This window comes from Brachyhypopomus gauderio, chromosome 14, assembly GCF_052324685.1.
Source record: "Brachyhypopomus gauderio isolate BG-103 chromosome 14, BGAUD_0.2, whole genome shotgun sequence".
Taxonomy (NCBI): Eukaryota; Metazoa; Chordata; class Actinopteri; order Gymnotiformes; family Hypopomidae; genus Brachyhypopomus; species Brachyhypopomus gauderio.
Window position 1 is genome coordinate 5821478 of NC_135224.1, and position 21191 is coordinate 5842668.

Consider the following 21191-nt stretch of genomic DNA (forward strand, 5'->3'; position numbering starts at 1 on the left):
GGGTTTCATCAGGTGAGATGTTAGTGCTACTGGCCTGTAGCTGTTGAGGTCTTTGGGGTTTGGGGTACCACGCAGGATGTTTTCCACAGCGGTGGGACTCTCCCTAACCTCAGGCTGAGATTAATAAGGTACCGGGTCACTCCGCACAGCTCATTGGCACAGGTCTTCAGGAGGCTTGAGCTGATGCCATCTGGACCTGCAGCTTTCCTGACCTTTATTTTCCTCAGTGCACATCTCACCTGGGATGTTGTCAGTGTCAGACTGGAGTGGGGGGACTGAGTGCTGGAGTCCGTGTCAGCAGGAGGTGGCTGAGAGTGGGGAGAGAGCAGGGTGGGTGTGGGAGTGGGGGGGCAGGGTGGGTGTGGGAGTGGGGGGGGGGGGCAGGGTGGGTGTGGGAGTGGGGGGGGGGGGGGGGGCAGGGTGGGTGTGGGAGTGGGGAGGGCAGCGTGCTGGTAGTGCCAGACGGAGAATCAAGCAGCGGTGTTTGTGTAGTGGGAGGAGAAGGAGAATGATCAAACCTATTGAAGAAGAGATTGAGTTAATTCACCCACTTCTGGTCCCCACTGTGAGTCAGACTTCTTGTGACCTGAAGTAGTGTTGAGACTATTCCAGACTCCACTGTGAGTCAGACTTCTTGTGACCTGAAGTAGTGTTGAGACTATTCCAGACTCCACTGTGAGTCAGACTTCTTGTGACCTGAAGTAGTGTTGAGACTATTCCAGACTCCACTGTGAGTCAGACTTCTTGTGACCTGAAGTAGTGTTGAGACTATTCCAGACTTCACTGTGAGTCAGACTTCTTGTGACCTGAAGTAGTGTTGAGACTATTCCAGACTCCACTGTGAGTCAGACTTCTTGTGACCTGAAGTAGTGTTGAGACTATTCCAGACTCCACTGTGAGTCAGACTTCTTGTGACCTGAAGTAGTGTTGAGACTATTCCAGACTCCACTGTGAGTCAGACTTCTTGTGACCTGAAGTAGTGTTGAGACTATTCCAGACTCTGCTGACATTGTTCTGCTGCAGTTGGTCCTCCATCTTCCTCCTGTAGATGGTTTTACCCTCTCTGATCTTCCTCCTCAGATCCGTCTGCACAGACTTCATCTCCTCCTTGTGACCTGATCTAAAAACCCTCTTCTTCTCCTTCAGTAGAGTCTTTATATCGGAGTTGATCCAGGGTTTGTTGTTGGAGAAACACCGCACACTCCTGGTGGGTACAGTGTTTTCCACACAGAAGTTGACATAGTCCGTTATGCAGTGTGTGAGGCCCTCAATGTCGTCCCCGTGAGGATCACAAAGTTCCTCCCACAGTGTTGTGCTGAAACAGTCCTTCAGAGCCTCATCAGCCTCTGTAGTCCATTTCTTCTCTGTGCGAGTGACGGCTGGCTCTCTGTGTACGAGGGGTTTGTACACAGGCAGGAGATGAACCAGGTTGTGATCTGATCTGCCCAGGGGAGGGAGGGGTGAAGAGTTATATGCCCCCTCTGCACTGGCATAGAACAGGTCTAGTATTTTATTGTCTCTGGTGTGGCAGGTGACGTACTGGGTGAAGGAAGAGCTCAAAGTTAAGGAAGGAGATGAGTGATTGAAATCTCCTGAGATGAGAAGGAGATTCTGTGGGTGTTGGGTCTGGACCCTGTGGGTGTTGGGTCTGGACCCTGTGGGTGTTGGGTCTGGACCCTGCTCACAGCTGCATGCAGGATCTCACAGGCAGCGTTGGCGTCAGCAGCCGGGGGAACATACGCTACTATCATGATAGTATGCGAGAACTCCCAAGGGAGATAGTAGTGGCGCATTTCCACTAGGGCCTGCTTGGCGCGGTACGGTTCGATACGGATCGATTCGCAACGGAACGGTACGGTCGCGTTGTGTTTCCATTACAATGGTGGACCACCACAATGTGGGTGGAGTCGCTGTTGGCGCGCGGGTTGTAGTGTCGTGACATCATTTGGATGCGACCACAACACCGGTCGATGCCCCTTAACACATACCATTATTGTATCTTATTTATCTTTATCTTGGTTATTGTATGTGGTTGCTCTAATTATTGGTAATAATTTGGTATTACTCAAACAGGCTGAACACACCCTGCATAAAAAGCATCAGTCATACAATCAAATGAAATCAAACTTTATTATGAAATATAGATATTTAAAGTACAACATATGTAAATAATATAGTTATAGTTTAAAAAAGTGCAAAAAGCAAATGACCTAAAAATAACATATAGCTTTATATGAAATAAATATTTATAGTACTACAAGCAACATTTTGTGTGCTTTTACTGGCGTCTGTCTCGCATGGTGTTCACAAGTTCGCCAAGCACCCCGAGGAAAGCCCGGTTGAAGGAAACATTTTCAACCATTTCCAGTCTTTGCGGTTTGCTCCGCTGCGTCCGTTATGGTCCTTCACCGCCTGGTAATCACTTTTAAGCTTTTTTAGCTTGGACCGACACTGCTGAACGGACCGCTGGTAGCCATGAGTGGCCATTAGCGCAGAAACCTCGCTAAAAACCTTTACATTTCTAGTGGCCCCGTCCAGTTCGCACTGGATGTTTTGATCGCTGATTATTAACAGAAAGGTTTGTACCTCGGCGTTTGACCAGGGAACAGACTTTGTCCTCCATTCTTCTCTCCTTGGGTTTTAAAAATGGTTGAGGAGTCGATAGCGGAGGAGTCGCTCTCCTGTGACGCAACCTGTGACGACACTCCCTGGCCAATCAGTGTCATGCTGTTCCTCCACGTCACAGAACTGTACCGCTTTGAAACGGTTAGAACCTCGAGCGAGTAGGTACGAAAAAAGTACCCGAAAGTACCGGCAAACTGGGACCTGGTACTAATGGAAACACTCACAAACCGTCGCGAATCGAACCGTACCGCGCCAAGCAGGCCCTAGTGAAAATGCAGCAGGTTTGCTCTTTAATAGTGATGTGCCCAGAGTTACACCATCTATCATTCACAAACACTGCCAGTCCTCCTCCCTTCCTCTTACCGCTCTCCGCTGTCCTGTCCACCCGTATGAGGTGGAATCCGTCCAGAGAGACGACCGTGTCCGGACCTAGCGCCGTTAGCCATGTCTCTGTAAACATCAACAGGCTACATTCACAGTATTCCCTCTGGTGCTGGGTCAGCGTTGCTAACTCGTCCATCTTATTGGGGAGAGATCTTACATTCCCATGATGACAGAAGGAGGAACCGGTTTGTAGCGTCTCCTCCTCGCCCGGCGCTGAACCCCCGCATGGCACCCCTGGCGCTTCCTCCGCAGCTCGCGGGGGATCTCGGGTCGTTCACCTGGATGTAGCCTTGCTATGCTAAGGGCTAACAGCTGATCACGGCTGTAAACAAAGAGACCGCCGGCCGGCTCTGCGATCACGTGTGTAATAAATGAAAAAAAAACAAAACAAACAAAGGCGCAAACTTCCCTAGATTAATGTCCATGGTGCGCGGAGAGTGTAAAAGTACTTTAACTTAACTAGTGGTACAAGAAGTTAAAAAAAGAGAGAAAAAAGCTCACGGTGAGCAGGAGCTGCTGTAACTGGCTGCCACTCGCACAGCACCGAAAATGGTGGAAGTAGTGAGTGTACGATGAGGTGAGGTTGAGGTTAATCAATATTGAAGAGATGACCAGACTCACCTGATACAGTCAATGTAACAGCATCACTGTTGAGGGAGTTGCGGGAGCCTCCTGCCTCTGTTCCTCTACAGGTGTATTGACCTGTATGAGGCTTTCTAACATCACTGATTCTGTACACCTGATCATTGTGGACATGTCTGTATGATCCCTCTTTCATCCAGCTGTACTGCCACTTAGTGTCACCTCCTCCCTTTATGTCACATGTGAGAGTGACAGTCTCTCCCACAAATACCTGTTGATCAGGATCTATGGAGACCACAGCTGTTGGTCTTTCTGTGGAAAGACAACAAAATATTTCTACAATATACAAATATTGAAATATAAAGGTGACATTTTTCAAATTTCAAAGCTATAGTACTAGGGAAATGACACAGGAAAACATACCTGTTACTGTGATTGTGGCTTGATTACTGTAATGTGTGTAGTAGTTTCCCCTCTCTGCTCTGCACTTATATATGAAACTTCCTACAGTAGACATTGTCTTAATTATTGTCTTGGTTTGATCTCCTACACTGGTCATTTTAGTGAGTGGAGCATTGTAATTGTACCAGAGAAACCTCCATCGTACAGACGGCTGCACCTCACAGCTCAGAGTAACAGTGTCTCCAGTGTAGACGGAGCTCTGAGGACTCACACTCACGGTTGGTCTGGGTTTATCTGTTGAGGCAAAATGCTGAATGAATCAGGTTCGTTCACTATCGAAGTAGTTGTTGTTTGACTTTAAGATATGCGTTGTGCTTAATGAAATATATGCTTCAGTAATATCAAATTATGAATGAATCAGATTATCTTACTATACAAGTAGAAATTTGGTTGTGATATGAAATGATGAATTTAACAGGTTCATCCTTTACAACACAAGTAGAAGTTTCATCATCTTAAGATGTTTTGTATCTAATACATGATTTAAATTCAGTGTTTGCTGAAACGTTGACAGCAGTGACGACTGTTTTGCTATACAGTGTATAAATGATCAAAATTGTTTATCCTGTTTATCTCCCTTTTCCATTTTTTGCCAACATCTGAGGTCTGTCAGAATAAGTTACATGAAATGTATGTATCTAATAAACGTTATTGATTATGGATTCCTCCTTATTTACATCATCACTAAACCATCTGTACTGCTATTTCACATCTTGCGTTAGAGTGATCTCTCCTACATCACATGAGGGAGTGATCTCTCCTACATCACATGACGGAGTGATCTCTCCTAGATCACATGACGGAGTGATCTCTCCTAGATCACATGACGGAGTGATCTCTCCTAGATCAGATGGCTGTACTTTCTTCCTATGGCTGTGGTCTTGCTTTTGTAATTTTAGAAAAATAATAAAATGATGATGAAAGCAAACCACTGTAAATGTATATTTGATGAAGCTGTTCACATATCTGTATATACTATAACACTCCAAGTTCATTAATGACTGAAGCAGACCTGTTGTTCACTTTAAAATATGAAAATGTGACAAACACAGTAAGACTCAGATCACCACTTGTTGCTCAATATATGTACAAATATATAAAATAAAGAATAAACCTGCATCACAGTGCAAGACACATAAGTGTCAGTAGAGGTGAAGTGAGAGTTTCTCACAGTAACAGGTTCTCCAGATTTTTCAGTATTTGCTTTCATACTGGGTTTTGGTTTTGCTGTTATAAATTAACAATAAATAAAAAATCACTTCAGGTTGATCATAGTAAAGTTAAGAAAGACACCACTGTAAGGATGAAGGTATCTAGTCTCTCTGAAGACAGTAGTGAGTGTACGGTGAGGTGAGGTTGAGGTTAATGAATATTGAAGAGATGATCAGACTCACCTGATACAGTCAGTGTAACAGCAGCACTGGTGTGGGAGTAGCGGGATCCTGTTGTCTTTGTTACTGTACAGGTGTATGTATCTGAATGAGACTCTGTAACATCACTGATTGTGAACACCTGTGCACTACTGACAGGACTGACTGAACTGTCTTTCATCCAGCTGTACTGCCACCTAGTGGCACCTCCTCCCTTTATGTCACATGTGAGAGTGACAGTCTCTCCATCAAATACCTGTGAATCAGGATCTATGGAGACCACAGCTGTTGGTCTTTCTGTGGAAAGATAAAATATTTCTAATGTCAACTAAAAAGCACTGATGAAGCTGTTCACACATCTATGTGTGATGGTGCGCTGGTCCCAGTCTGACATGGACACGTCCACTCACACACCCTTCCTCACAACCACTCCCTCTGTCATCAGCATCTCATTATTAACTAGACTTGCATTTCCTGAAGGAAATACATAGCGCTTGAAAAGACATGCAAGTCTGTGTGTAGTGGGTTTGAGAGAAATGTGTGTGTGAGAGAGAGATGTATCTATGTTTATGTGCGTGTGTCTGTGTGGAATGGGTATGGGACAGAGATGGGACATTCAGCTCAGCACAGTAAGACTACAGTCCCAGTGCCCGAGTCTGCTGCATTCAAGACTGTCAGTGACGCAGCAACACTGTGCATAGATGTTTCTAGATGTCACTGAGAGCTCTGAGCTTCTCTGCTGCCTCAACAGCCTTTTAATTTCAGTTTGTTTAATTGTATTTTAGAGAATGAAGATCAATCAAACCCTTCACCTCTCACCCCTCCCTGCTGCAGTTACAATATGTACTATAATACTACGGTCTTGCTTTCCAAACATTATTGTGTGCAACATACACTCTCATGATTAATACAAATAATTAAATATAAATGTGACATTTTTTCAAATTTCAAAGCTATAGTACTAGGGAAATGAGAAAGGAAAACATACCTGTTACTGTGATCTTGACCTGATTACTGTAATGTGTGTCGTAGTTTCCCCTCGTAGCACTGCAGTCATACATGAAACTTCCTACAGTAGACATTTTCTCACTTATTGTGTTTGTGTGACCATGTACACTCGTCCATTTAGTGAATGGAGTGTTGTTTCTGTACCAGAGAAACTTCCATCCTACAGACGGCTGCACCTCACAGCTCAGAGTAACAGTATCTCCAGTGTAGACGGAGCTCTGAGGACTCACTCTCACTGTTGGTTTGGGTTTATCTGTTGAGATATAATGTTGACTGTATCAGATTCTCTCACTATACAATATAAGTTGTTAAGGTTCAGTGATATGAGATGATGAATGTATCAGGTTCTCCCTTTACAACACAAGTAGAAGCTTTATCATCTTAAGATGTTTTGTATCTTATACATGATTTAGATTCAGTGTTTATTGGTTAGACTGGTTTGCTATACAGTGTCTAAATGATCAATGTTGTTTAACAAGTGTGATATATTAATATTACAAAGTTAATTCTTGCTGGGTATTTAGACTTTTCACTTGATTGCTGAACCAAATCCTGCTGGGTGAACAATATAAATGCACTAACAGTTTCACATCTTATGATGTGTTTATAATGAATAAACAAATCTCTGACAGTACGAGTGTAGCGTCCCAAATGGGCACCTTTTACTTTTATCCTGTTTATCTCCCTTTTACATATTTTGCCAACATCTGAGGTCTGTCAGAATAAATTACATGAACTTTATTTGCTTTATCTATATGCCTGATTTGCTGCAACATTTAAATTGGCTCAATTTTCAGCTGTGGAAAGAAATTGATAATTTTTTTAGCTGACTGACTGCCATGACACTTTGCCTTGGATAAGAATAAAACACTAACTGTTCTTTAATAAGTATTTTCCTACAGAACCTATAATACATGTTGTCATAGCAACACACACCCTATCAAATCAAAATCAAATCAAATCAAATATATTTGTATAGCGCTTTTCACAACATATGTTGTCACAAAGCGCTTTACAGGATTTACAAGGTTAACAATACTATGGGTCCAAATCCCAAATGAGCAAGCCAGAGGCGACAGTGGCAAGGAAAAACTCCCTAGATGGTGGGGAATAGGAAGAAACCTTGGGAGGACCAAGACTCAAAAGGGAACCCATCCTCCATTGGGCGGCCCGTTAACACACAAATTACACAAAAACAAATTATACAGACGAATACACAAGTTACAAACAAATCACACAATCAGGCTAAGTATAAGGTAGTATAAGGCTATCCTGTACACCTGTACACCGTCATTCTCATCATGAACTATTTAAGTCACTTTTACAATCTGCATTATGCAATGTGCCCATAAGATTTTTCCTGTTCTAAAAGTCTCTCGGTAATCACTGTCTGCTTGTCTCATTAATTCTTGGATCGTTTCTTGTCTTTTCCCATTTCCTGTTCCTGTAGCAGGTGCTCTGGTGTGGGAGTAGTGGGGTCCTCCTGCCACTGTCCCTCTACAGGTGTATTTACCTGCATGACACTATTCAGCAGGACTGATTGTGAACACCTGTTCACTACTGACAGGACTGACTGAACTGTCTTCATTCCAGCTGTACTGCTACTTAGAGACAGATCTCCTCACTGTATGTCACTTTTGAGAGTGACAGTCTCTCCCACAAACACCTTTATCATAAGCACCTTCATGGAACTGATGAACACTAGAGATTGTGGATTCCTCCTTATTTACATCATCACTAAACCGTCTGTACTGCTACTCCATCTCATGTGTTAGAGTGACCTTGATCAGATGAGGGAGTGATCTCTCCTAGATCATAAGAAGGAGTTATCTCTCATAGATCACATGAGGAAGTGATCTCTCCTAGATCAGATGGCTGTACTTTCTTCCTAAGCCTGTGGTCATGCTTTTGTGATCTTAGGAAAATAATAAAATGATGATGAAAGCAAACCACTGTAAATGTAAGCGCTACATCAGTGTGATCACAGTAAGGTTTAGAGAGTAAATCCACTGTGAAGATCCCTAATCATTCTCTCATAAATATGTAATCATTGCAGTATTTGATGAAGCTGTTCACATATCTGTATATACTATATCCCTCCTGGTTCATTAATGACTGAAGCAGAGCTGTTGTTTGCTTTAAAATATGAACACCTGTTGCTCAATATATGTATAAATATAGAAAATAATTGTGGTAGGGGATTTTGACAGGGTAAATCTCAAATCAGTCCAGAGTAGTACATACTCTAGATCAGTGCTATACACCCATCCAGGACAGCTTCAAAGCCCTCCCCCGCCCTGCTTTCAACAAAGCAGATCACACCTCCATTCTTCTCCTGCCTGCATATAAACAAATACTTAAACAGACAGCACCAATATTCAGATCAGTCTATCAGTGGAGTGATAAGGCCATTGCCACTCTTCAAGACTGCTTTGGAACCACTGACTGGCAGATGTTCAGTGATACAGCTGGAACAGACATCAATGAATTCATGGTCTCCATCACAAGCTACATATGCCATTGCACTGTTATCATTGTTCCCAAAAAAAATGTCAGATCATTCCCAAACCAGAAACCACAGATTAGTGCTGGAGGTTTGGACTAAACTCAGAGCTCAGACCGCTGCCTATAACTCTGGAGACATGGCAAGCTACAAGATAGCCAAATATGACTTCCAGAGGTCCATAAAGCTGACCAAAAGGAACTACAGGGATAAAGTGGAGTCCAACTATCAGGGCTCTGATCTAAGATGCATGTGGAGTAGTCTGTGTACCATCTCAGATTACAAAGGAAATTCAAGCTACGACTTGGGATGGTCCTCCTCACTGGCTGATGAGCTAAATTCTCATTATGCCCGTTTTGAAGCAAACAACACATCCCCTGCTGAAAACCTCCAGTGAACCAAGAGAGCCCCACCCCTACCATCTCTGTGTCTGAAGTGGTCAGATCTTTTCAAGTCAACCCACGGAAAACATCTGGTCCTGACTGCATGCACAGTTGGGTTCTCAGAGCATGTGCCAGCCAGCTTGCTGGGGTATTCACTGACATCTTTAACTTCTCTCTAAGACTGTCAGTAGTCCATCCACCATGTATGCCCACCAATTTGCATATCGCTCCAATAGATCTACAAACGACACCATCGCACTAACCATCTATAATGCCCTCACACACCTGGACAAAAAGAACATTTATGTGAGAATGCTGTTCATAGATACAGCTCAGCATTCAACACCATCATTCCTGCCAAACTCATCCCCAAACGTATTGACCTGGGTCTAAACATTCATCTGTGCAACTGGATACTGGACTTTTTGATGTGTAGACCCCCGGTGGTGATAGTAGGAAACAGCTTCTCCTCCACATAATTTCTGAGCACTGGGGCTCCTCAGGGGTGTGTACTCAGTCCCCTCCTGTACTCATTGTACACACACGACTGTGCGAAACACAAGCCAAACACACGTCTAACACCATCTACAAGTTTGCTGATGATACGACAGTCTTAGGCCTCATCACAGATGGAGATGAGACAGCCTACAGAGACGAGGTCAGAGCTCTGTCTCAGTGAAGTTCTGATAACCACTTCTGTATCAATGTCAGCAAAACAGTGGAGATGATAGTAGACTACAGGAAGCTGCAGAGGGCGGAACACTCTCCTCTTCACATCAATGGAGACATAGTGGAGAGAGACTGCAGTATGAAGTTTCTTAGTGTACACCTCACTGAGGACCTTACCTGGTCCCTTCACATCAATAAAATAGTGAAATATGCATGTCAGCATCTCTTCTCCCTGCAGAGACTCAAGTTTGGTTTACCTCCACATATCCTCACCAACTTCTACAGATGCACAATAGAGATCATCCTCACAGCCTGCATCACTGTCTTGTACAGCAGCTGCTCCAACTGTGACTGCAAGGCTCTGAAGAGGGTGGTGAAAATAGCAGTGTCCATAATAGGTGGCAAACTCCCTGCACTAGAGGACATATATAAGTCTCGCTGCTTAAGGAAGGTCCACAGAGTCCAGAAGGATAGCAGTCATCCAGCACATGGGCTGTTCACCTTACTGACATCAGGCAGGAGGTACAGAACATCCACGTGGCTAATGAACAGTTTCTACCTGCAGGCTATCAGGTTCCTGAACAAGATGGGGGATAAATGACAATATATACTCCCTCTGAACACTCACCATTACATCTGGTACATCTAAGCCTTCTGTATCACTAGGTCACTTTACATCACTTGATCTTCTCGTCACTATCATCTCCTTTCTGGTGCTATTTGATGTTACAATTCTAAACATTACCACTGTAAATGCATATTGTGTGTATAATTGTCTATTATGTATATTTGCCTATTTGTGTATATCTGTCCATATGTACATTTTTTTCTTAAGTTATGCAGATTTCTTTTGTCTAGTTAAGCTTTTACTGTAATTCATTATTTATTTTCTTTTTTCTCTCTTCTTTTTTATTGTAGAGTTGTATACCCATGTCTCTCACCACAAGAATTTCAATGCACATATGTCCTAGCATGTAGTGCAAATGACAAATAAATGAAAAATAAAAAATAAACCTGCATGACAGTGTAAGACACGTGAATGTCTGTAGAGGTGAAGTGAGAGTTTCTCACACTAACAGGGTCTCCAGGTTTATCAGTATTCACTATTATACTGGGCTTTGGTTTTGTTGTTGTATATTAACAATAAATAAAAAATCACTTCAGGTTGATCATAGTAAAGATAAGAAAGACACCACTGTAAGGATGAAGGTATCTAGTCTCTCTGAAGACAGTAGTGAGTGTACGGTGAGGTGAGGTTGAGGTTAATGAATATTGAAGAGATGATCAGACTCACCTGATACAGTCAGTGTAACAGCATCACTGGTGTGGGAGTAGCGGGATCCTCCTGCAAATGTTCCTCTACAGGTGTATTTACCTGCATGATGTTCTGCAACAAGACTGATCGTATACACTTGACCACTGTAGACATGTCTGTATGATCCCTCTTCATACCAGCTGAACCACCACTGGTAGTCACCACCTCCCTCTATGTCACATGTGAGAGTGACAGTCTCTCCCACAAATACCTGTGTATCAGGATCTATGGAGGCCACAGCTGTTGGTCTTTCTGTGGAACAATAACAAAATAATGTGGTGTGTCTATTGCAACAAGAAGATGTGAGACAGATACAACTCCCAGTACAACCAGTGTGAGAGCTCCACTGGTCTGTGTATTTTGGTTCTACTGACTGTGGTCTCATACAGGAACCAACACCTTCATACATGATCACTAAACTGTTCATACTGCTACTCCATATCTAATACATGAACATGAACTCTCCTAGTTCATATGGCTGTATCTTTAACCCATGGTCTCAGGTTTTGTATGAAAGCTACATGTGTAATACAGGACCCCACACACCCACTTCACTGATCCTTTCAGCTTCTCCCATCATACTGTTACTATAAAGATCCACAGGCTGAATGAGATGTAGTGAAAAAGTATTTTACCATGACAGCTACTAATTATCAGTAAATAACAGCATTGATCTTAATATGAATTATCAGTGTTTGTTCAGCCAGTGGAACTTAACAGTGACCTGATGGGAGAAACTGAAAGGAGGAGTGAAGGAGACGTGAAGGGTCCTTTATTATGGATGTAGTTTTACTCTCCACAGACTGATAGAGCATAGTCTGATAGTCTGATAATCTGATAGTGGATATTGTGTTTCTGCTGACCTTTGAACTCTGGTGAGACAGTTGCACCCCAACATCCCTGACACTGCTAGTGTTGCCAGAGTGTGAATGAACCCATCACACAAGTGTTAGTTAAGCATGTTGTGTTCATGCAGTTCATGTGTGTCACTGTTTGTCAGCTGACCCTGAAAGAGTTAGTAGGTGTAGAAACTCACACTGGCTCATATAATTCATTTACATTTGTATTAGAGTTTCTCCCTGTTCCTCTCTCCCCTCTTCATGTGTGTTTGTGCCTGGTCTTCCTTTTCAAAGTGTGAACATGTGTGAACTTCTCTTTCAGTTTCTGTTTTAACACTGAGCTGGTGGTTGTTTCCCTGTGAGTTCCAACCAAACAGGAAACACATCTGATTCCACCCAACCAGCTGTTTTAATCTTCAGTAAGTGGATTATTCATGCTGGGTTGCTTGTATTGTTTTGTGCTTGAACTTTTAACATGTGCAGTCCCACTGGCCCTTGTGAATAAACCTGCCCACATCTAAGTGAATATATGAGTGTGAATCACCTTGAGCTTGTACATTGCAGATGACCAGGACCAGCACTAGAAATGAGGAGAAACACAGTACATTATTTATTAATGTGAAATATTCACCACTGTCACAGGACATTATGCATTAATGGGAAATATTCACCAGTATTACAGGACAATATGGGAAATATTCACCACTATCACAGGCTCCAAATGCCTGCAGAGCTAAATTTGATTAAACATCTCAAGTTGAACAGAATCTGTGCTGATGCTGCTTCAAACATCACATACATTATTCTCAGATACTCATGGAGACTCAAAGGAACAAACGTTCATATTGTTCACCGTTTTATTCTGTACCGTGTCAAACAGACATTTTCATTGCACTTTTCATTTAATCTCCATAGCAACTACCTAACAAATCTAACAAAGTACAAATGTTCAAACTGAGAAATTAAACTTCTGATATAATCAACTATCAACATCATAAACTGTCTCTTTCAACATATTAGCATTCACTGTAATGAAGACAAAGACATAATTCACTCACAGAGAATCACAGATAGACGTCTGAACTCCATACCATCCTAATACTGACTGAGTGACTGACAGCAATAATGTGAGTTAAAGTCTGAGCACTTCCTGTGGTCTTACAGTTAGACACAGAGAGCAGGGCAGAGACAGACATGAACATTCACACACCTCTCATTTTCAGGAAAATGTTTTTGCATAGTATTAATCAACTATTCTGTTAAATTAATACCCCTAAACACCTCCAGACTCATACAATAACAAAGACAGGTGGTCAGTAACAACAAGACTGACACATTAGGGATGAACGCAACTGCATATACTAAATACAAGTAAAGTATCGGCCATCTTCATATGTGGTACTTATACACTGAATAATTTAGAATATTAAATATGCAGATATGCTGTTGAGGAGCAAAAGCAACAGTGAGTTTGTTGGAGGAACTAGAGAGTGAACAGCTGCTGGTTCTGTATGTGACACATTTATATTTCTGACTTCTCTAGTGTGTCAGAGTGTGAACTGCATACTGTGTTCATGCAGTTAAACTCTAAACAGCTTGTTGGTTTTACCCACAGAACTGGTGATGTTGGCTAATGAAACATGGCTGATCTGTGCAGCTCCCTCTGTCCTTGCTGTGGTGGACGATCATGGTGCATGGAGATACATGGTGGGACTCACTGCTGTGGTAAACTGAAACTGGCCCAGTGTCTGGAAGACCATCCAGATTCTCCAAACTACTTGAGGTTTGTATCCTTTTCTTCCATCATGTTGAATGTCATATACAACTACCCAGAGTTGAAATAAAGCTCAACTTCAGGAAGTATTTCTGTTCGTTATGTTTCAATTCCTCAATATTTAAAATTGTCATCGTCATGCAGGGGCGGACTGGCATACATTGCTACCGGGGATTTCCCCGGTGGGCCGATGGGTTAGTGGGCCGCCGGTGGTTTAACTTGGCCCGTGGAGGAGCCATTGCCGCGCACTGCGGCCCCGGCCCGTAGTCACGCTGCTGTTTAACGGTGTTATTACCTCCCCCGCTCCAGTCAGACTAACCTGCTCAGCGCGGCCGCGGACTGGGCCTGTAAACACATGAACGAGTTGGACCGGGCCGTGGACTGGGCCAGCTGATGCGGGCTGACGGTATGCAGTGGAGATCAGAAAAACAACAACTTGTCCCAGAAAATCCGGGCCGGACTACGAAAACATACAGCAGTTTAAATTGTAGATAACATGTTATTTTAAATGTACTGCTGTTGCCTCTGCAACGTCTAAGGCACCATGTACAAATTACCTTAACACGGTTAACACGGACGCAAGTGGCGGTCTTAAAGGTTCCAGAGCACTGTGCACTGTTTTTTTTTAAAGCTATTGAAATTCTTAGATTAAAACCACCACAAATAGGTAAGAGGAAGAAATACCCACGTTAGAGTTGTAGGTTGTTCTTTAGGATGCACTTTGCGTAAAACAACTTGTTTGGTGGTCTTATGATGGACTATTTAAAAGCCACTATGTGGCTTTGTAATCATATTATTGCTGGAATTAATATTGTCCATATGACAATAAACGCCGTCATATACACTACGTGCCATGTATAAATTCATAAACAGTATATATACACACACACACACACACACACACACATATATATATATATATATATATATATATATATATATATATATATATATATATATATACACAGTATATATACACACACACACACATACAGCTATATATATATGATCTTGTCGTCATGGAAAGATCAGAAATGAAGCTACACCACATCCCCTTATCGAATGTCATTGATGACCTCACTGATGACCTCACCTGTGCACATCACTCATGACCTCACATCACTGATGACCTCATATCACTCATGGTGCACTGATCTTGCTGTGTTGAGATGCCTCTGCTGGACAATATACTCAATATACTATGCAGTTCTCAAACATTTTTATTTCAAATGATAACAAGTAAAATTACTGGACAATGGTTCTTCTGCCATTGCATGCCACTGCCCGTCCCCAAAGCAATCAGAGGCCCCTGACACTTCTTAACCACGAACAACCTCCCCCACATTCTGACTAAGAGCACCAGCTGTGGTTTCCAGAAATTAACTGCTGTGTCTGCACCACCTCCTTCTGCATGTGTTGTTGTCTGTTTGCTTCTATAAACCTTTCTATTCTGAATTATTGCTCAGAGAAGCACATAGAATGCACAGCTGTATAACTGGATGATTTCTACTGGTCTTACTACCTGAAACTGTGTCTTTCACGTCTGCATGACGTTAACATTGATACATTCATGTGACCTTGTAGAATGACTTGCGTTTGTTGCATCCTGGATACAATACTGCATACTACTATGGGGACCAGTATCCATTATACAGTATGTACTGAGTGGAGTATGCAGTATGTAGTTTGCTATTTCACACAGAGTCTTACACACCAGTTAGTATATTGACAAGGATTGTTTGACCATCGTTTCATCAGTAAAGCTCCAGTGGACCTAATCACCTGTGTCTAGTGTGAAGGTTGATCTCCTCATCTGTACAGTCCTGCTTCTTCTCGGCTCCTGGTCTAAGACCAACAGATGTGAATGCTGAGTGGGCCTGTTAAAGGCAACACTCCTGCTCATTATGCAAAGCTCACAACACAAAGCTGGGAGAAGATCTGGACATCCTGCTGTCTTCTGATCATGGAGCCAAACAGGAGATTCTTTGGCCATGCTCTGGTCTATGAAGTCTCCTCTACAAGCATGGCTATGTGTGGCCTCATAGAGATGAGGGTTATAAAACCCCAACGATCACTTCAGCCCTGCCGCACCACAATTCAACTTCCTCCCATATTGTTTTCCTTCATTTCCTGTTTACCATTCCATCCCTTCAAGTCTTTGCCCATTATTAGTCTCACCTGTATTTAACCCCGTGTGTCCTCTCCTTCCAGCTATTGGCTGCAGTGTGGTGAAGAAAATACAGTAACACTATGATGCTGGATCAGCTACACTGACATCTGGGGCAGTCATCGCCTGGTGGTAGGGAACTGGTGTTGTGGCCGGAGGGTCGTGGGTTCGATTCCCAGACCTGAGGTCATGACTGAGGTGCCCTTGAGCAAGGCACTTAACCCCTACTGCTCCCCGGGCGCCGGGCTAGGGCTGCCCACCGCTCTGGGCATGTGTGTGCACCACAGCCCCCTAGTAAACACTAGTGTGTGTTTGTGTGTGTGTGTTCTAACTGCACAGATGGGTAAATGTGGAGGACTAATTTCGATGGGGTGTAAATTGACAAATATGGCACATTTCATTTTCATTTCATCTACACACTGGCACTGGGGCTGTGGTTCTTTGCCCCATTTGCTCATGTACTTGTTTTGAGAGTCTTTGTAATGCTGCAAATACAAAGGTGATGTCACAGATGTTAGTTGGTGGTGTGAATGTGTGTGTGTAGTTGTTTTAATTTGGTCTTTAGTGAGAAACTGAAGAGCACAGCCCATCCTCCTTTCACAGTGACTAAACCCACAGAGCTGAATGAGCACAAAAACACAACCACAACAACCCTGTTAACCTGCTTCATTAGGAAGTGCAAACATGCACAAAACAGTTACACACAGCCATAAAATACAAAGTACTAAGTTTCCAAGTGGCAACACAGTGGCTTGGTGGTTAGCACGTTTGCCTCTCAGCACTGGGGTCTTGGGTTCAAGTCCCTATCTGAGTGGAGTTTCCATGTTCTCCCCGTGTTTGCGTGGGTTTCCTCCGGGGTCTCTGGTTTCCTCCCACAGTCCAAAAACATGGAGATTAGGTAAATTGGCATTCCCTGACAAAAATTCTCCCTGACTGTGTGTCTATCTCTTCATGTCCATTAAAAAAAGCAGTTGTCTGAGTGTGTGTGTGCTTGTATGTCCAGTGGTGGATGGTGCTCTGCCACTAGGGTCTGTCCTCTCCCCCCTCCCTGCACCCCATTCAGTTCCCCAGGGGGCTGTGGATTCCGGTTGAGAGTACGCTGTGCGCAATTGGCTGCCGCTTCTCGCCGGTGTGTAAGAGTTGTATCTGTATAAAAATTGTAAAGCGACCTTGGGTTCTAGAAAGGCGCTATACAAGTTGAACAATTCATTCATTCAAGTTTGTTAAAGATTCAATTAAGAAAATAACTTGACTCTGTATAAACCATTCAGTCATTACTTTGTAAATAATATAAACAGCTTTACTCCATCCAAGTTCCCAACACTTTAGTTTAGAGCAAAAATGTGGAATGTACTGGTGGACCTCAAGGACTGTGTTGAAAACCCTGATCTAGCCCACAGGACAAACTCAAGTTTAGGTTTGTGGAACATGTTGGATGAGTTAAATGAAGATTTGGTTTACATTATCCTTTGACTGCATGTCAATCCCAATGACTTCGTTCTTCTAACCCGATGTTGTGCTGAATTTCGACTCCTCGGAAGAATCCGACTCCCCTTGTTTGCACGCACATAAAGACGCTGCAGATGATATTCAGGAGAATAATATTGGCAGGCATTGTGTTGGCCTCGTCAAAATTATACTTCCCTTAGCGTAGAGACATGTGCTTCATATGGAACAGCCAACACATCCGGATAAGTCACAAAAACAAAAAAAAGAGTTAACCAGACATTTAAATCCTGTGAGTTACAGTGATTATAACTTAGTTCATTGAACACTCTAGTTTTGTCCTAACTAGAAATTTAGACATAATACTGCGAAGTCATGTGGTCAGAGGTGATCGGTACAGCCAGTGTTTTTTATTTAAAATAGTTAACACCCTTGAGTCAGTGTGTCTTTAGACATAGATAATGTCGTGCCTTTTGCTGTGATGGATAATTAAAGTCAAGCTTTAACTAGTCAACACCGACTAGTTGATCAAACTGATCGTTTAATTTCACCGGTCTTAAAGCACAATGACTAATTTAGGAGTTTAGGGGAAGATATAAGGCCATAAAAAACAGCAATACCTGTGGAGGAAATTCTAGGGCGACCCTAAAACACCATTAGTCTAGAGTAGTCGCAGACACGTGTGACACATGCACATTTTCCTCAGACTTCCAATGAGCAGGACAGCAGTAACAGTGTATGATGTAATGGTCATAAATCTTGGATTTTTCTAGGAAAAGAGCGGTCAGCCCATATGCCACTGTGTATGGGGATGAGCGTAATATATATCATACATATACATATGCCACTGAATATGAGGATGGGCTAATATATATCATATACATATGCCACTGAATAGGAGGATGGGCGTAATATATATCATACATATACATATGCCAGTGTGTGAAGGGGGGAAAACCCCTAACCAATGAAGCTGGACCCTAAGGAGACAATAAGGTCTATGGGAGATCCTACTTTTTTCTAAAAGGTTGAATCAGACTTAAAGACAATGGTAAACCCAATAGTAAATTCTGTAGACTAAAAACAAAGTGATATGATTGATCACTTTCACTTTTTGGATAAGGATAAAACGGGAATACAAAAAGGTAGTGATGGGATTTTCAGCTCTATTTTGATATGCGGCTCCAATGGCTCTTCATACTGTGGAGAGCCGGCTCTTTCGGCTCCCAGTATATATTTTTTACATTACATATACATTAATTCATTAATAGCTTAAACCTAATTTTATAACATTTTGTTTCATTACTGACATTGTTAAGCACTTGTGATAAGCACTTGTTAAGCACTTGTGATACATAAGACTTATTATAACCACACACTCCCCAGCGACAACGAGCCACCGAAGGACAAAAAAACGACGTTGGAAAGAAACTGTCGGCTCTGTGCAGAGTTGCCTAGTGATGGGCAAATGAAGCCTCTTGAAGCAATGAAGCTTTCCAACCCTTTGCTTTGCAAAAAGGTTCATTACTCGAGGCTTCATTCATCACTCACTAGTGACATCTGCTGGTGAAACTGTAACAGCCTCGTCATTCAGTTGGATCATACTTTCAAAAATGTGTAAATGCAATATTGTCACAAAGTTTCCATCAAACTCATGTTTAGTAACAGGGGAATCATTTAAATCATACTTAATTGTCATGTTTTAATTATTAAAATGATTTGTAGCCAATCTAATCCTTGACCATTAGTGGTTGTGTTGGGTTTTCTTGTATGTCATGAACGTATTTGACAATGAAGATATGTTGTACTTTACTATGTTGGGAATTGAGTGATTGTTGAGTGACTGAATATTTGGAGTTAGAAACTGATTTTTAAAAAAAACAGAATGTGTTTAAAATAATTGCTTCTTGGGGCTTCTAGATCTGGTTTGGCAGTCAAACCTGGTGGTTAGGGAAGGGAAGTGGTTAGGGAACTGGGCTTGTAATCGGAGGGTCGTGGGTTCGATCCCCAGGCCTGAGGCCATGACTGAGGTGCCCCTTAACCCTCAATTGTTCACTTATATAAAAATGAGATAAAATGTAAGTGGCTCTGGATAAGGGCGTCTGCCAAATGTAAAATGTTTTTAACATTACAAATAAGGTTTGCCTCTTCCAATGGTTTTTAGTCTGTTTTTGATGTGCGATTCTGATGTACATCCTGATCAAACAAAAAGAATTTAGAACGTTCCAGATTTTAAATTTAACCACCTACTACAACACGAAGCAACAGGGTTCATAGCGCTTTTATTTAGAAAAACGATACGCAAAATGAAGCAATGACGTGGCCGATGTAATGCGAGGCCTCGTTTGTTGCTGATCACGTGATTTTGCTCAATATGACAAGCTCCGAAGCGGGGCTTCATCGGACACGCCCCTTTTTACTCGGTACACGCTTCGAAGCCTCGCTTCAGATGTCCCATCACTAGAGTTGCCAGGTTCGCGTTTTTCACGCCAAATTGGGATGTTTGAAAATCCTGCCGCGGGTAAAAATTCTGGGGTCGCGGGGTGCGGTTTTTTTTGGGCTACTTTAGAGTTGGGCTACTGCGGGAGTTACAAGTCAACACTAAGAATCGATCGCGATATAATACTTAATTTCCAATCGTTGACTTCAAAGAACCGGATCGTTCGCGAACGACACATCACTACAAAGAGGAGAAGGCCAGTTGTTCTTGAGGCAACTCCTTTGTTTTTACCCTGTGTGGTTGCAATAAATTATTTATTTCTCATTTTCACTTTCCTGTGTCCATGTATTGTTTCTTCAGTGGCCTGACGTGTTTTTTTACCACGACATAGATTGTTTATACGGTTTTCTTTGTGTTCAATCTGTTGCACCCTTGAATGAAACTCGTAGATTATCGTTTTTGTGGAACTTTAACAAAACCAAAACCCAGCAAGTCATGTTCGCTGCAGTCACATATTTTTTACACATGCATGCGCACCACAAACGCGGCTTGTCGTACGTTACATCGCTCTTATAACAGTAATCAACGAAACAATAAAATCAGTTTAACAAATGTTTAGCATTACTTTTAACCAGCTATTACCAAATATGAAATAAACGTTTGATCAAAATATGTCAATACATTATACATACATCTGTAGTACATCCGAGCCCTACACATCATCGCTGATGTTTCCTTTATTCGACAGTTTCACACGCAAACTGTTAGGAGAGAAAAACACACATAGTGTTACCCAGAGATCACAATATAAAAGTGATCCATGTTCACTGGTAATCCACATCATTATGTCCCCAACATACGTTAAATGTTTTCCGATTAAAATCAGTATAAAACCCAATCTAAATTAACTATGCAATGCAAACAATATAAACATCATTACATCGCTCTCATTCAGCAGCGTGTTAAAGACTCCATCTCGGTTCTCTCAACATTAGTTTGTTCTCGCGATTAACGGATTGCACCGTTTGACCCAAATGAGCGATAAAAACAATTCCTGCTCACAATCTAGGTTTGATCATGTCACAATAAAAGTCTCACAAACCACGAAATACTAATTGAATAGTAATGAGAAATTCTAAACGATATACTGACTAAAATATTTCCCTTAATATTTATATAAAATTGTTCAAACTAAAACAAACAGTAATTTAAATAAACAGGTTT

General features: G+C 42.2%; 2 protein-coding genes and 1 long non-coding RNA gene across 4 annotated transcripts in view; 1 reads left to right on the forward strand and 2 right to left on the reverse strand.

The window, feature by feature from the left end:
* Nucleotides 1-21016, reverse strand: part of LOC143474514 (basement membrane-specific heparan sulfate proteoglycan core protein-like) — a 30504-nt gene extending 9488 nt beyond the window's left edge. For both annotated transcript variants that reach the window (XM_076971993.1, XM_076971994.1), the window contains exons 1-8: nucleotides 20908-21016; nucleotides 20660-20728; nucleotides 12685-12720; nucleotides 11281-11553; nucleotides 6412-6684; nucleotides 5448-5720; nucleotides 4015-4287; nucleotides 3631-3903 (exon numbers count right to left, since the gene is read on the reverse strand). In XM_076971993.1, the coding sequence (XP_076828108.1) occupies nucleotides 3631-3903; nucleotides 4015-4287; nucleotides 5448-5720; nucleotides 6412-6684; nucleotides 11281-11553; nucleotides 12685-12720; nucleotides 20660-20690 (1432 nt within the window). In that variant the 5' untranslated portion in view covers nucleotides 20691-20728; nucleotides 20908-21016. The remainder of the gene's footprint in view (nucleotides 1-3630; nucleotides 3904-4014; nucleotides 4288-5447; nucleotides 5721-6411; nucleotides 6685-11280; nucleotides 11554-12684; nucleotides 12721-20659; nucleotides 20729-20907) is intronic.
* Nucleotides 421-3318, reverse strand: LOC143474522 (uncharacterized). The gene is made up of 2 exons (XM_076972005.1): nucleotides 2989-3318; nucleotides 421-1436 (listed from the first exon to the last, which is right to left on the reverse strand). Exons 1-2 carry the CDS (start codon nucleotides 3143-3145, stop codon nucleotides 934-936), a joined length of 660 nt encoding a protein of 219 aa, XP_076828120.1. The 5' UTR covers nucleotides 3146-3318; the 3' UTR covers nucleotides 421-933.
* On the forward strand, nucleotides 12457-20707 carry LOC143474527 (uncharacterized). Its single transcript, XR_013120808.1, has 3 exons — nucleotides 12457-12559; nucleotides 13798-13923; nucleotides 16126-20707. It is a non-coding gene; the product is annotated as an uncharacterized LOC143474527 (long non-coding RNA).
* Nucleotides 21017-21191: the final 175 nt, after the last annotated feature.